Below are 14807 nucleotides of genomic sequence, written 5' to 3' on the forward strand. Positions count from 1 at the left end.
TTCCGTTCGGTCCGGTCCGAGCCCCCTCAGCCCCCGGAGCCATTTTGCTCCTCACGCGCCCCTTCCTCAGCCCCCCCCCGGTGCCACCGCCGCAGCTGATTGGCTGAAAGCCAGCAGCAATGGAAGGTGGTGATTGGCTAATCTGCATCTCCCCTTCCGCCAATGAGGACAGGCTCTGGCGCCCGCCTTTCTTCCGATTGGCCGTCACGCTACCTGCGTCCTCCTCTTATTGGACAGCGCTGCCGGCAGCCCATTGGCTCCGCTGCTCCCCGGGCTGGATTTTTAATTGGGTGTCCCTGGGTTGGCCGGCGCCTCACCTGCCGCGCAGCGTCATTGGGCCGCGGCTTTCCGCTCCCCCGCCCATTGGTCGCACCGCCCCTTAAGCGCGCTCCGATTGGCTGGGAGGGCCCGGCCCGGTATCCGGGTAAGATGGCCGCAGTCGGAGAGTGCTCGCTCCCCGCTCCGTGGCGGCCGCTCTCCCTCACTCACGTCGAATACCCCGCAGGTAACGCTCCGCTCCGCCTCCTCCCGGGATGCCGCCGCCGCCACCTCTTCCTCCTCCTCCTCCGCGCCGCTTTCCCGGGCGGGTCCCTCCCTCCCTGGCTGCGCTGCGGGGCAGCCTCAGGGCCGTGCTGGCGGCTGCCAAATAGTGAGCCCGGGGCGGGCCCTGAGGCGCCTGCGCGCTGCGGGCGCTGCCGGATCGTGAGGCGCGGGAGGACTCGGCACCGCGCATGCGCCCTGGCGGGGAGCGGGGCTGCAGGGGCTGCCGAGCCCCGCGGGCTGAGGGGCTTTATCCCGGGGACACCTTCCCCGCTCAGCCCCTGTCTCTCCCGCAGCTCCCTGCAGCCCGGGGTCAGCTCCTGGAAGGGGGGGTAGGGCTGCGAGTCCCCTGCCTGCCCTGCTGAGGGGGTCGGGGTTGTCCCTGAGGCTTCCCGGGGAGGTGGCCCTGTGGGAAATACCCGGGGTCAGCACTTGGCCCGGGTGGGTTTGAGTCAAAAGAGCGCTGAGTACGTGGGGTTGGGTCCCCAAAGGTCCCCAAAGGTCTGGTGGCACCGAGTGCCAGCAGCCTGGGCCACCCTGGGGGGAATCCCTGACCTAGCAGTGTGCAAGGACAGAGGGGGCTGTGGTCAGATTGCAGCTCTCTGCTTTAAGCAGTCTCATCAGCTGTGGTCTCCAGGAGTTCCTCTTCAGGTGCTTCGTGAGGGTGAGGTGAAAAAAAAATATTATATTTTTCTTAGCTGCTTGTTGTAATCAGAGCTGGTGGCCAAAGCAGGGTGTGAAGTGTCAGAGTGGTAGTATGGGAATAATTTGGTGTTAGCACTGTTCTCAGTGTTGTTGGTTGTAGCAAGTCCCCTCTCTTGCCATGAAGTGTTGCTCTGTGTCTTGTTCCAGTAGCTGCATTTTAGTTGCTGATGAAAGTTCCTCTCAGAAGTGTACCTAAAGCTTCCTAAATATTTGGGAGTTTTTGGGGTTGAAAATACTTATTTAGCCAGAAGACTTGGAAAGTGATAACACTGTAAGGATCTAGTGCAGGAAATACATTGTTTCTTGTGCCTCCCACCCCCCTGTATGGCTGTCTTGTGATTTTCTGTGATAATTTATGTGAAAGGTTGGCATTTCCTTTTCTGTCTGACATTATCCTTCACTGTCTATGTTCTTCAGCCGTCCCTCTTCTTTAATATATTCATCTAACAGTTTGGGGGAGATGAGACTAATTTTTCCAGTACTGATAAAGTATCTGTGTATCTTCTGTCCTTATCTGAACCTGTCTGTACATGTAGAGCATCCTGTGCACTTTTTCTTTGATTGGTTTGGGCAAGGAAGGTTGTTGAAACTGCTGCACCAGGGTGAGCTCTCAGATCTTAAGGAATGTGACAGAATGTGGTTATTTTCTCTCTGCTCAGAGTGCTTCTCTGCAGGCAAACAGAGAAGATGATTGTCTGTGGAGAGGGTAAAACACCATCAAGAGCAGGGTTAGATATTGAAGGGATGAACACTGTGTTTGTCTTGGGTAAACCTGGTAATTATGGAAGCCTATAAAGTGGAGACAAAGGACTGAAGCAACCAGAGGTGCAAAACTTGCTTTATTTTGGTCTGGCAAAATGAGCTGCAGTAAGATGGTAGGTTTGATACTTTTACTTGGATTTGGGGAAAGTGCTCTACCTTTTATTTAGAAAGCTGTTTACATTCTGTACAGCTTAAGCCCAGGTCCCTAAAGCTCTGCTGGATAATGCATATTTATAAAATAGTGATGCTGGCAGCGTGCATGGAGTCAATGGAGCCTTGTGCTGATAGAGATGGCTCAGAATGTGCAATAGATCCTGCTTTTACCCTCATCAATTATTAAGCTGTCTTGGCATGTCCCCCAGTGCTGAGTGGCAAACATCTTTTGCTCTTGGCTGATCCCAGGGGCTGCTGGCCTGGAGTACAGCACTGTTGCAATCTGCTCTTAAAATCTCACCTCCTTAAAGACTTCCCCTGGGGAGCTGCTGTCATCCCAGCTTTCAGCTGCCATCAGTGATGGTCCCTCTTGCTGTCACCAGGTGAAATCACTGCTGATTTCTGCCTGCCAGATGAAACACATTATTTGGCTTCTGCTGGTAGCTCTGAAGGGAAGAGGTGTCTCCAAAAGGGTGCTCGTCCTCCCTGTCTTTATCTAATGTTCCCTTATCAGCAGTGATACAGTAAAACACCAGACACCCATCCTTCTGCTCAGTTCTCCAGGGCTTTGTGCTGTGCCAACTTTGAGCAAGACCAAATAGGGAACAGTGGTTGAACTCTGTGGAAGTCAACTGCAAAGGGGTCTGAATAACAGAGTGATGGGAGACCTGACTGAAAAATTATTGATAGTAAATGTCAAGATCAAGCACAGGGAGAAGAAACCAACAGTGACAGCATAACTCATCTGTAAGGCAGGCAGCTGAAGAGGACAGTCTGTAAAAATAATATCATCCTGACAGTGCTTTCAGAAATGTTTGTTCCTGGTGCTTTTCATGCAGCTGTACCTTGGTGAGCCCAAGGAATGGTCTGGCATAGTGCTGAGCTGCTGGCAGGTAGGCAGGAATAATCCTTTTGCTGTGCATCTTTGCAGTAATGGGCTGGTGATTGCATCAGGATTGTTAAGGCCTTTGATGGATATCTAAATGCTGTGCTCTGAGTGGCTCTAAATTGCTCTTTGAACCCATTTCCCTTTTGGATCTTGGGTGTCTTTGGCACTGAGCTTTGTGACTCAATGCAGTGGTTGTTTCTTTTCTGCTTTTAAGTCCCCTGCTCAGTAATTTCATCAAACACTTATCTCATGTTCAGTGAGAGGTAACAAATGTTTGCTGTCTGTTTCTCCCTGGCATTCAGGATGACTGTGTCCTCTTGTTTTCCTTTTTCAGCTGGAATTCTGAGTTGCTCAGTATTTTCTGAGTGGCTGCAGTTTCATGCTTGTTGTCTTTGTCCCCTTTCTGTTTGTCTCTTCTGTGTTTATTATCTCTTTTTAAGATGGTTACACCAGAAATGCATAATAAATTTTTGCAGTGCTGTAACAATAACTTCTGTTTTGCTCTTAAAAATGTTCTTCTTGCCTGCTGCAGGGGTTTGGATGTAACTCTGAGGGTATTGGCTCACACAAAATCTGAGGAGTTTTTTTGTTTGGTAACAACTGAACTAAATCCTGTCATGTTGTCTGTATAATTAGGGTTGTTTTTTCCCTGTGTGCATTACTTTGCATGGGATGACTTTGTGTTGCAGACTTAGAACTCATCTTCAGGGACTTCCTCGCTGTATGGTGAGTTTCACCAGAGAAACATTGAGTTCCTGGTTTGTTGGGGGAGGTTTATTAGTACTATAAGGAAAAAAGAAATAAAAAAATTACCTCTCTTCTGGGATTCTTCAGCCTCTGGGACCTTCTGGAACTCCTTACATTGGACAGATTATTTAAGGAGAGAAAGCTGGTGTGCCAAATCCTTTCTCTGGGGAATGCCAGGGAATTTTCCTGTTTTCTCCCTTGTGAAGGGTGTTTCCTGCAGTCAGGGTTGGATGGGCAAATGTAGAGAAACATTGTCAACCAGGTGCCTTGAGTTTCCAAAGAGTGGGTGTGAGTCCACCTGTGCCTGATTAGGACAGGCCCCTATTGGGCATGAGCAAGACCAGGGGGCCAATAAAGGTGGGACCCACACCCACAGAAGGCACCTCAGCTCACTCTGGTGCGAGGCATGGAGAGGCCCGCAGCTCGTTGAGCCTCTGGAGCAAGAAAGGCTCTTCCTGCTACACTTCTACCCTGGAAGTGCTGTGTGGTGGCTGGAGTCCTGGAAGAGACCAGCAGCTCGTCGAGCTTCAGGAGCAAGAATGGCTCCTCCCGCTACAGGCAAACGTGCAGAATCAGTCAGTGAGAAGGTGCAGACCGAGGTGCTCACACTCTGCAGGTACTTGGGCTCAGCATTTTTCTTTGCTATTCAGTATCAGCACCTCTTGCTCCTCTAGAAATGTCCTGCTTCTTTAATGCAGGGCTTTTTCTGTTTCATTTTCCAGCAGGAGTTTGAGGTCTGATGTGCACCTCTCATGCCATAGTTTCAAGCCTCCTAGAGATAATTTTACTGCCCCACAGCTTGGATATGCAGAATTAGAGGAGATGACAGTCCATCAGGAATGTTTTCTGGTGTAAATGCTTGTGACACACACACACTGCATGTTGTCTGTGCAACTTGCACACATCCCTTTAGTCAAGAGCACTTGACCTGCAGCAGTGCCTCAAACAGATGCTGCAAGAGGAAGCAGTGGTGAAGCCAGAGCTGGTGCTAGGATGTGGTTAGAGTGCTGCTGGTTCACATTTTTACATTATGTACAGTCCAAGTGAGTGTGATCAAGCTTGGATATTTCCACTGAAAAGAATGCTGGGTAAAATGTTGAATTGGAGCAGAAGTAGATGCTGAATGAAGGCTGAAAAAAAAATTGCATGCTGCTGAGCTATATATAGTGCTCCACCTATTTATCTCTTGGGTGCCTAAAAATGAGGCAGTTGGGTTCTTTATTTTTTTCATCTCAGGCCCTAGAGGATGCCCAGAGAAGACTGGACTTTAAATAAAGCAGAACTTAAAGCAAAACAGACCTGGGGTATATATTAAATAGATTTTTTTTTTCTGGAGGGTTTGTCTCTGTTCTTACTGGTTGGAGGAATTGCTTTAAAATTCCCAAGTTTAGTGAAATGAAAAATGAATTTTTTAAGGTGGGGGATGGGGGAGGGAACCTGCTGGCTAGATCTGTCTGGATTTCATACTGTCAGCTCTCCTCCAAGTCTCACATTCCTGGGAGTGAATCTCTGAGCCACAGCAGTGCCAGAAGGAATCAGGCTCTGAGGCCCCAGGAGTGCTGTGCAGTGATCAGTGCTGCCCTTTCTCTCCCAGCTTCTTCCCTGGGGATTCCCAGTCATTTCCGAGCTGGTTTATTGAGTGCAGCTCTGCCTTGAGCTGTTCCTCCTCTACATTTCTGATGGCATTAGTGAGTTCCTGGGGTGCAGGGTGAGTGCTGCCTTCAATCAGTGCCCAGCTATTTATTTGCCTCCTGCCCAGGGCAGTCTGGCTGCAGCTTGTGATTCTGCTTGGTTGCTGTTAGCTGGAGTGATGTGAAATATTATGAATGCCATTTCTGTTCCCTTTTAAATGGGCTGTTTGAAATATCTGGGGAGCTGTTGTTTTAAGGCTGTCTCAATTAATTAAAAGGCTTGGGACCTCTGCCTGCAGGCAGCATCTGGGGGGGATGGTTTCTGGTTCTCCACCTCCGTTTCAGCTGTGGGTTGTGCGCTGGTGAAGTAGTTGGATTTATTTGGTTTGTTATCATGTATCATAAAGGAGGATCCTGAATATGGATGCTATGATGCTATTTAAACCAAAATACTTCCTTAAATATTCTTCCACCATCTACACAAGAAATAGAACCCACCTGAGAGGATTATTAATCTGCATTGGTTTCTTCTTGACAAAATCAGGGCTTTTGGTCTTGAAGTGCTCAGGATTAAGAGGGTGAATGATCTGAAACATGGTGGTTTCCTGATGGTCAGCTATCTTCAGCTGCCAACACCCGAACTGAGGCTGTTGGAAAGGCTTTCAGAGTAGTTTTGATTGTCTGGTGGTTGTCTCAGGAACTCCCTCATCACTGAAGATAGGCTTCATTTAGTTGGGAATTTGTGACTGGTGTAAAACCATCAGGGGCTCCATTCACTGTTGCCAGGTAACCCATCCTGTCACTTCACCCATGTGGCATTGCCATCATGCATTGCTGCTCTGCTTTGGGGGTGTTTGGAAGCCCCAAAGGAAGGAAAGTGCAAGGAAAAGTATCACATTCAAAGTCTTCAAACACTTTAAGGACAAAAGAGAACTTCCCTGCAGTCAAACCCAAGGTCCTTGGGGATTTTGTCCTCCAGTTCCTTGGAATTTCACTGGTTGCAAGTGATCCATGCTGATGATGTTGCTGGTTTCCAAATCTAACCCAGAGTCTGGAATTCAGGGGGGATGTGTGCACAGTACCTGATGTAACCACAACCCTGGCAATAGCATAAGGAGGGTGAACTTTTTATCAGTGGAATAATTTTTTTTTTTTTTTTAAAGGTCAGCTCCAGCATTCAGAGTTTGAGGTTCAAGTCCATTTTGCCAAGTGCTGCTTTAAAATGTGGGTGTGTGGGCTGGGGAGACTCAGTATCTTGCAGTGGAATTGATCTAGGAATGAGTCCAATGCTCAGCCTTGCAGAGGCATCCTGTTTCCTTTTGGGAGGAAGGATAAATTCATGTGGGGGCTGATCCTCTCGTGTTCAGTGGTCAGGTGGAGAAGATTCAGTTTCTGAGAACCAATACACAGAGTACTGTGTCTCTTAAGTCACTCCCTGGGTTCATACAGTGGTTTTTATAGCACTTGCTGTCTTTAAAGGTTTTTCTGGTAGATAGTTCTTACAAATTGCTGAGCTTGGAGGAAAATTACTCAGGGTTTTTTGTTTCCTTGGAATTTGTCTTCTCTTCCAATGCATTTGTATGACAAGAGAAAAATCAGATAAAAAAAATACATAGCTGCTCTTTGCTGCTGTGTGTCTGTGATAAAAGTCTTGAGGTTCCTTATGGGATCTCATGAGGTGCCATTGCTGCTCCCCAGTCCTCCCAGTGGGATAACTAGACTGGTAGCTCTTTGGGATGGAGGCCCCAAGTCCCTTCTGGGTGATACCAGGGGGCTGCTGGTTCAACAGCAGAGTCTCCTTTTTCCCCTTCACCTCCTGCTGTGGTTTGCTATTTATTTCCTCTCCACTTTGCTAATGGTAGTGTTCATGCAGACACATGGGGAGACAGATTAGGGAGCTGATCTAACTGAAAACTAACCCATTATAGTAAAGGAGTGGGAAAGGCTTTGTTTGGGGAGTGTTTGCTGGGATTTGCTGGCACAAGGAGGTGATATGAATGAGGGGGAGGGAAAGGGGCTGCTTCTTTTGCAGCAGCCTGTGCTTATGTTGGATTAAAGTGACTGTGGGCCCACACCCCCATGGTCATTGTTGCAGACTGGCTGGCAGTCATCTCTGCTGAATGATGCCACACTCCTCTCATCCCTGCTTTCCAGCCTGCATGGAGGCTCTGCTGTCTCTCATGCCTGAGCTCCCCTCTGGCTGGAGCAGTCTCTGAGATGGAGATTTGCTGCAGTGATGACTTTGCCTCTGCTCTCAGCATTTCAGGGCAGCAGCTGACCCACACTCTGATGGCACACCTGTGAAGTTCAGACTGATTTGTTTCTCTTGTTTGTTTCCTCAGGTGATTTCTCGGGTCAGCTTTTAGCTTATTTGAGTCTTGGTCCAATATTCATTATTGTTGGCTTTGTAACACTCATCATATTCAAGAGAGAGCTTCACACGGTGAGTCCTGCTTTCCCCTCCCAGCTTCTCCTTATGGCATGAGTGTTTTCCTTTGTCACCTGGTGCTCCTGTATTCACACTTCTTTTTCTCTCTTTCAAGAGCACTCTTAGGTAAGGTGATGTTCCTGTCAAAGAACAGCAGGAGACACTTAGCACCTGTACCAGGTTAAAAGACTGCTTAACCTTTGACTTTTCTGTTACTCTCTGGTATGTTTTGGGCATTATCTGTCCAAAAACATTGAGGGAGATGTCTGAGGAATTAAAGAATGCTGTTGCAGAGTGGGAACACTCCTAGGATCCAGTAGGATCATAGTAGGTTCCTGCAAGGTGGCCAGCTTCTGTAGGAGATGGTGTCTGTAACTCAGTAGGATGTGCTTTCTTTGAACTACTGAGGCAGAAAAGGGGATACAAAATAAAACCTACAGATTCCCAAGGGAGTGGATCTGTCTATAAGGGCTGCTTCCCAGCTGTGAATCAAATACCAGGGACAGAAGAGACTTGGTTTTGTCCAAATGACCAACAAGGGCTTTTTTTTTTTTTTTTTTGTAATACATAATGTTTTCTGTTTGCTCTGACAGGTAGGTGGGAGTCAGTGGCATGGATAAATACAGGTATAAACCTCTTGTAACATTAAGGTTCAATAAACAGATAAAACAGTGGCCAGTTAAAGGATTTTGGCAGCAGATTTCTAATACAGGGCCATGGTGTCATGGGAACCAGTGGCTCAAGAGACCAGGGAATGGGACTTAGAGGTTACCAAGCTCAGGCTAGCTAGGAGGGGCAGCTGCTAAGTTTTGGCAACCCAAAATTTGCTTGTTGAGCCAAACCAGAGAATAAACCTGAGTAACTATTGCACAGATGTGTAGGTTTTGGAATACAGGAGCTTGTTAGATATTGGTGAAGAGTGTGGGAAGTCACCACAGAGCTGGAGAGGGACAGCAGCTGACTTGCCTGACCCATAGCTGGGGACATGGAGTGAAAAATTGGCTCATCTGGAATGGGACTGAGTGTTAAGGAGAGTATCCTCACCAGCTGGGGGTTTGGTCACAGCATCAGCACTAAGTTAGGGGGGGATGTGGACTGTTGAGTTAAAGAGCAAAAATTAATGCTACCATGCTCAGTTCAGAACTGTGATTTTATTTGAGGTTGGAGGAAACGACTTCAAGATGAAAATGTTCACTAGGGAAAAGCCAGAAAGCCTAAAAAGTCCCCTTTTTTAAAGCTATTTACCCAAATAACAGTGTGTGCACTCCCCCTGTTGGTCGCCGGTGAATGACAATCCCTTAAAAGCCCTGTTAAAAAAATGTCACTTTCTACCCTTGCTGCTGGAAGTATGCTAACAGAATTGCTATAATCTCATTTTTGTCATGAATCATCTGCTGAAAAGCTGCATGTACACGATGTGTTGCCAAATACACAAAGTGGGCTGAAAAAAAAAAAAAAAAGCTTTTCTGCCTCAGGTAGAGAATTTTGAAGCTGTTTGTGTTAACTTTAGTAGTCTAAAAAAAAAATAAATTAGAAACATATCTTTTGGTGTTTTGTCAACCAAGTCTGGTAAGTAGATAGATCTTTTAGAGAGGCTGATGTGGGTTGTTTTGTCTCCACAGATCTCTTTCTTGGGAGGGTTGGTGTTCAATGAGGGAGTGAACTGGTTAATAAAAAATGTCATCCGGGAGCCTCGGCCCTGCGAAGGTATGGAGTGGCCTTTGGGGGTGGTGGAGTTTTAAGTGGAATGTTCACTGGGGAGGGGGTCAGAGGGGGTTTTCCCCTTTGCCTTTGGATGTTTGGGTGTGAGAAGGCTGTCAGAGGCATCTGAGCAGAGAGGTGTCCTGTGAGCTCATCTCCAGAGTCTCCAGCAGAGCAGTCTGGCTCTGTCTGGAGCTGCTAACTGCAGAGTGGACCCTGACCATGCTCTTTCTTCTTCTCTTCCCAGAAGCCCATTCAACAGTGACCACAAAATATGGGATGCCGTCCAGCCACTCCCAATTCATGTGGTTTTTCTCTGTCTATTCCTTTCTGTTCCTTTATTTAAGGTAAAAAAAACCAATCCCTGTCAGGTTTGGGCTGTTAGTGTGTTGAAACACCTGGAATAGATGGCTCCCTTGCTGTGTGCCACTTCTCTGGTGTAACAGAATTATATCTGGAGGACTGCACAATTTACTGTGGTTAGGTGGATGAAGCCATGTGTATCTTGATCTGAATATAGGACTAAAAAAACCAGAAGGGGATGGGTAGGACTCCTGCACCTGTCTGGGTTCAGGTCTCTTGAGCTGTATTTTCTAAGCCAAGATGATCCATCAGCATGAGGGAAGAGGGGAGGGGAAGAGGGAGGAGGAAGAAAAGAGCTGCTTTCTCATGTGTCTACTCAGTTTTGTCAGTGGGGTGTCTGCAGTCTTTTAGGGTAGTATCTGCTGCCCACTTGCATGACCTTTTAGTTCATCTCCTTTACCCAGGACTGGGTTTACATGCTCTGCTCTGCTTTTCCCCAGCTTCTTGCCGGGGCATGGCTCTGTCTTGTGGCTCCATGTGTGGAGGAGGACAAAACTCAGAGTTCCTCCCACCTTTGTGGCTGATGGAGGGACTCTGATGTCTTGGCTCCCTGTTGCATATGCTCAGCATGTGCCTCTCACATCAGATGCAGTAATTGTGAGCATTCTGCCTTCCATCCCAGCAACCCCTGGTAACCATAGGAGAGAGAGAGAGAGCGAGGAGCGTGGCTTTCTGGCTTCTTTTTAACCCCTGCCAGCGGGACAGATTGCTGCTGGGATGGTACTGAGCTGCCCAAACCCCACTGGAGTAGAGCTTTCCTAGGGTTTCAGAGCTAGTGAGGAGGTCAGGATGGCTCAGCTCCCTGCTGCTGTGCTAATGGCTCTCCATCTCTTTCAGAATGCACCAAACAAACAATGCGAGGTTTCTGGATTTACTATGGCGACATGTGCTGTCCATCTGCCTCGTCACAGTGGCTTTGCTAGTCTCATATAGTAGGTATGGAGCAACTGTTTGTCTTTCTGCTCTCATACAGTCCTGTGGCCTTTAGCAGCCAGCAGCCCTCTCATCCCTTACCCTGCTCTTCTGAGCTGACTCTTCAACGACTGCCCTGTACCACTCAGAGCTTCGTGGAAGCTGCTGTGTTGCCCTGAGACCCTGCCAAGAAGCAAAGGTGCTTCACCTGTGGGGCTTTGTGGAAGCATTTATAAAACCCAAGATGAGCTGAGCTGCTACCAGTTCCCTGCCAGCTCCATTGCCATGCTCCAGCCTCACTGCCTCCCCCTCTTTCCAGCACTAATCATGGAAGCATTGCACCATGCCTTGGCACAGCAGCATCTGCAGCACGAGGATTGCTCCAGTTGACCAGTCTGATTGTTTTGCTTGAGCTTCAGTTAATAGAAACATTTATAGCTGTTTGAATTGCAAGGCTTAGTTGCATTAAGATGAATAATGAAACTTTGATAATGAGATTTATTTTTTTTTCCCCCCTGTAGTAGCCTAAAACCAACAATAATAAAAAAAATACACACAAGCATACAAAATGAGCTCTAGCTATTGGAACCTAGACAAATTCAGGCTAGAAATAAGGCTGTGTTTTCCACAGGAAGGTAATTACCTGTTGACACAGTTGACTGTACACTAGAGCTGCTTATTACTGGTTACTTTTAAGATTTTGACAGGACAATTTTGTAGGAGATGTGGTCTAATTCAAAGAAAAATTAATTTGAGGAAATCCAGTGGCCTGTGCTAGGCAGAGGGGCAGATGAGATGATCTTAATGGCTTTGTGATACATGGGTGAAAATAATTTTGAATGTGACTCCTGTAGCTTGTGTGCACAGTTTAAGAGCCCATTAATACATCTCTCTGAATGGCTGCAGTCACAGTGAGCATGCTGTGCTAGTGCAGCCTTCATGCTGTCACATTTGAGTGGCAAAATCCTAACAAAAATGCTGTGTTCTTAAAAAAAAACCTGTTTTAGTGGTTTGGAAGGGACTTGTCCTGTGTCCAAGTCTCTTGTGGGAATCCCCTGTAATAGTTCCTCAGCTCAAGACAGATCAGCAGTGGAGGGTTATTGAGTTAAGCTCAGTAAGATGAAACTGCTATGACAAGGAAGTCTGGTTTTCCCATTTTTTCCCCCCCACTCTTTTTGCCAGCTTTTTAATGAAAAAGTCAGATATCCACTTGTAAAATCTGGAGAACTTCCTTACATCTGAGGGTCCAGTGAAGCATCAGCTGTTGATTCAGGCATCCTCTTGTTTTAAAGCCTGTCTGGTGACTCTTCTCTTCCACTGCAGGGTTTATTTGCTTTACCACACCTGGAGCCAAGTCTTATATGGAGGTGTGGCAGGCAGCATTATGGCCATAGCCTGGTTTGCCTTCACACAAGAGATCCTAACTCCTCTCTTCCCAAGGATAGCTGCATGGTAAGTCTCTCTCCAGTGGAGGTTTTATTCCTGCAAGTCTGCATTCTGTGGGTTTGCTCATTAAATGAGTCCCTTGCAATGAGCTTGGAAACACAAGTGTAGGAGAATTACCTGGCAAAAGAAAATCTTCCTAAGTGCTGTAAAAACTGGACCATGCATCTGAGGCACTACAAATGTCAAGATAATTCAGTCTCTAAAGTTGCAGTTGTGAGCCCCAGTGGTGAATCATCTGCTCAAGCTTTGGTGGGCTGCCAGTTACAGATGTTAGAAATGAGAATTCCTGGGTTCTGCTCCAGTTTGGCATTCTGACTGGTGTGTAACCAATTCCTCTGTGTTTTCTTGTTAATGCATTCACCAAGGATCAGATATCCTCACCTGATAGGGGTGGGGGAGAGAGAAGATTAAGCTGCTGTTGCATATGTAAAGCCCTCCTGAAGTTGTGAGGTGTGGCAGAAGCTTTCCAAGCTGCACAGACATTTCCTAGTGAATGTCTGATGACCTCATGAAACTGCAGAGCCCATTAAATGGGGGTAGTCTGGAAACATTGTGTAAGGATAGAAAAAAAAACAACAACAAAGGCACAGATGGGGGATTTTTGTTACTTAAGTTAAAAAGGATCTCCTTTCCCAGATGAAAGGGTAATAGAATAGTGATTTTAACTCTGGAGCAGTTTTTGTGCTATTTTTTTATTTTGATCAGAATTGTTGTGCAGAACAAGTCTAATTATTTTTCCCTTTCCACTCTCTTGTCCATTTCCAGGCCAATTTCAGAGTTCTTTTTAATCAGAGACACCAGTCTCATTCCTAACATCCTGTGGTTTGAATACACAGTCACCAGAGCAGAGGCAAGGTAAGTTTTATGGGGGGAGGAGGAGCTGGAGCTGGTTTGACCTGTCAGGTGGTGCAGTAATTAATTTATTTTCCAATCTGTAGCTAGCAGCTGTGGGTAGAACAGTGCAGAGTAAAGCAATACCAAGTTGTGGGTTATATTGGTTGTGGTTATATATGCGAAGATGAGTCTGTTGGGGGATGTTTGGGACTCGAGAATGTTTCATTTAAAGAGCACCTCAGCTTGCTGGCTCCTGTTCTTGGCAAACATTTCTGGTGTTGCACCCACCCGTGCTCACTTCAGATGGGATGGATCACAGAATCATAGAATTGGCTGGGTTGGAAGGGACCTCAGAGCTCATCAAGTCCAACCCTTGATCCACTCCCCCCGTGGTTCCCAGCCCATGGCACTCAGTGCCACATCCAGGCTCTTTGGAAAGATCTCCAGACACGGAGAATCCACTACTTCCCTGGGCAGCCCATTCCAATGCCTGATCACCCTCTCCAGAAAGAAATTCTTTCTCATCTCCAACCTAAACCTCCCCTGGCACAACTTGAGACCCTGCCCTCTTGTCTTGCTGAGAGTTGCCTGGGAAAAGAGCCCAACCCCCCCCTGGCTCCAACCTCCTTTCAGGGAGTTGTAGAGAGTGATGAGGTCTCCCCTGAGCCTCCTCTTCTCCAGCCTGAACACACTTCTCCAGGCTGATCTCCCTGTGGAGCACGGTGGGGGCAGCTTTATCCTCGTGTGGATCTGAGCAGAGCCTTCCTTTCATCCTCTGCTTTTTTGCTCACTGTTTTGCCACAAAACCCTGCAGTGGGCCTGGGGGGATCCCCTCTCTGACTCTGCCTTCTCTCTTCTCCTTGCAGAAACAGACAGCGCAAGCTGGGCACGAAGCTCCAGTGACGTGGGCAGCGTGGGGACCAGGGTGCAGGTTTTACCAGAGACAGACAAGAGCAGAGAGACCTGGGAGCAGCAAGGAGCTTTTTAACAGACGGACCAAAGGAACAGGCAGGGACCATACCCAAAACCTGAAAGCCTTTGCTCTGCTTTAGCAGCTAGCTGGATGCTCCCTGATGCATGTGGGACCGTGCAGGAGTAGAAACTCATTTTCAACACAGATGCACATTGCTGGTTGGAATGTACCATCATGTCTACGTCAGGGGAGGGGGGAGAAAATGCCTGGTGTCATGTTTGGGGGAGGGAAAAAACCAAAAATGATTCCTTTCTGTGACTTTTTTTTTTTTCCAGCATGAAATATACACACTATTTATTTATTTTTTTAAACGGAACTATTGTTTCTGGGGTGGGTGAGGCATTGATTGTGTGTTTTTGGTTTTGCTTTTTGTTTGGGTTTTTCTTTTTGGAAGAAGATGACAAAACTGATCTCGAGTTGGTGATGCCTAATTAGGGCTTTTTATTTTTAAAAACTTAGGAGGGAGGAGGGGAACTAGGATGGGGTGACCTAGGCAGATGGGTCAGGAAGACTTCCTTTCCTTTCTGCAACCAGTTTGGGAGATAAAATCCATTCCAACTGCACTTTGTACAGATGGAAAGAAAGACTAAAGATCTGATTTTTAACACTAGTGATGGTTCTGCAGGGAAACCTGCATGGATACCATTAAGGGGAATGTGTGTGTAAAACAAAGGAAAAAACTGAAATATACTGACTTTATTTTTTTTTCCACTGCTCCTGTTG

General features: G+C 47.1%; 1 protein-coding gene across 1 annotated transcript; it reads left to right on the top strand.

Moving 5' to 3' along the window:
• Window positions 1-332: 332 nt before the first annotated feature.
• Window positions 333-14628, top strand: DOLPP1 (dolichyldiphosphatase 1). The gene is made up of 8 exons (XM_030461173.1): window positions 333-505; window positions 7770-7870; window positions 9478-9562; window positions 9804-9903; window positions 10757-10855; window positions 12155-12283; window positions 13043-13132; window positions 13978-14628. The coding sequence occupies exons 1-8, from the start codon at window positions 430-432 to the stop codon at window positions 14012-14014; spliced, it is 717 nt and encodes a 238-aa protein (XP_030317033.1). The 5' UTR covers window positions 333-429; the 3' UTR covers window positions 14015-14628.
• Window positions 14629-14807: the final 179 nt, after the last annotated feature.

This window comes from Calypte anna, chromosome 17, assembly GCF_003957555.1.
Source record: "Calypte anna isolate BGI_N300 chromosome 17, bCalAnn1_v1.p, whole genome shotgun sequence".
Taxonomy (NCBI): domain Eukaryota; kingdom Metazoa; phylum Chordata; class Aves; order Apodiformes; family Trochilidae; genus Calypte; species Calypte anna.

What these genes read in the sequence shown, in the direction of transcription:
- DOLPP1 (XM_030461173.1), top strand. Translation starts at nt 430, where the DNA reads ATGGCCGCAGTCGGAGAGTGCTCGCTCCCCGCTCCGTGGCGGCCGCTC. An exon ending in GGAGCCTCGGCCCTGCGAAG is followed by an intron (nt 9,563 to 9,803) that starts GTATGGAGTGGC and finishes TTCTCTTCCCAG; the next exon opens with AAGCCCATTCAACAGTGACC. An exon ending in TTTCTGTTCCTTTATTTAAG is followed by an intron (nt 9,904 to 10,756) that starts GTAAAAAAAACC and finishes CATCTCTTTCAG; the next exon opens with AATGCACCAAACAAACAATG.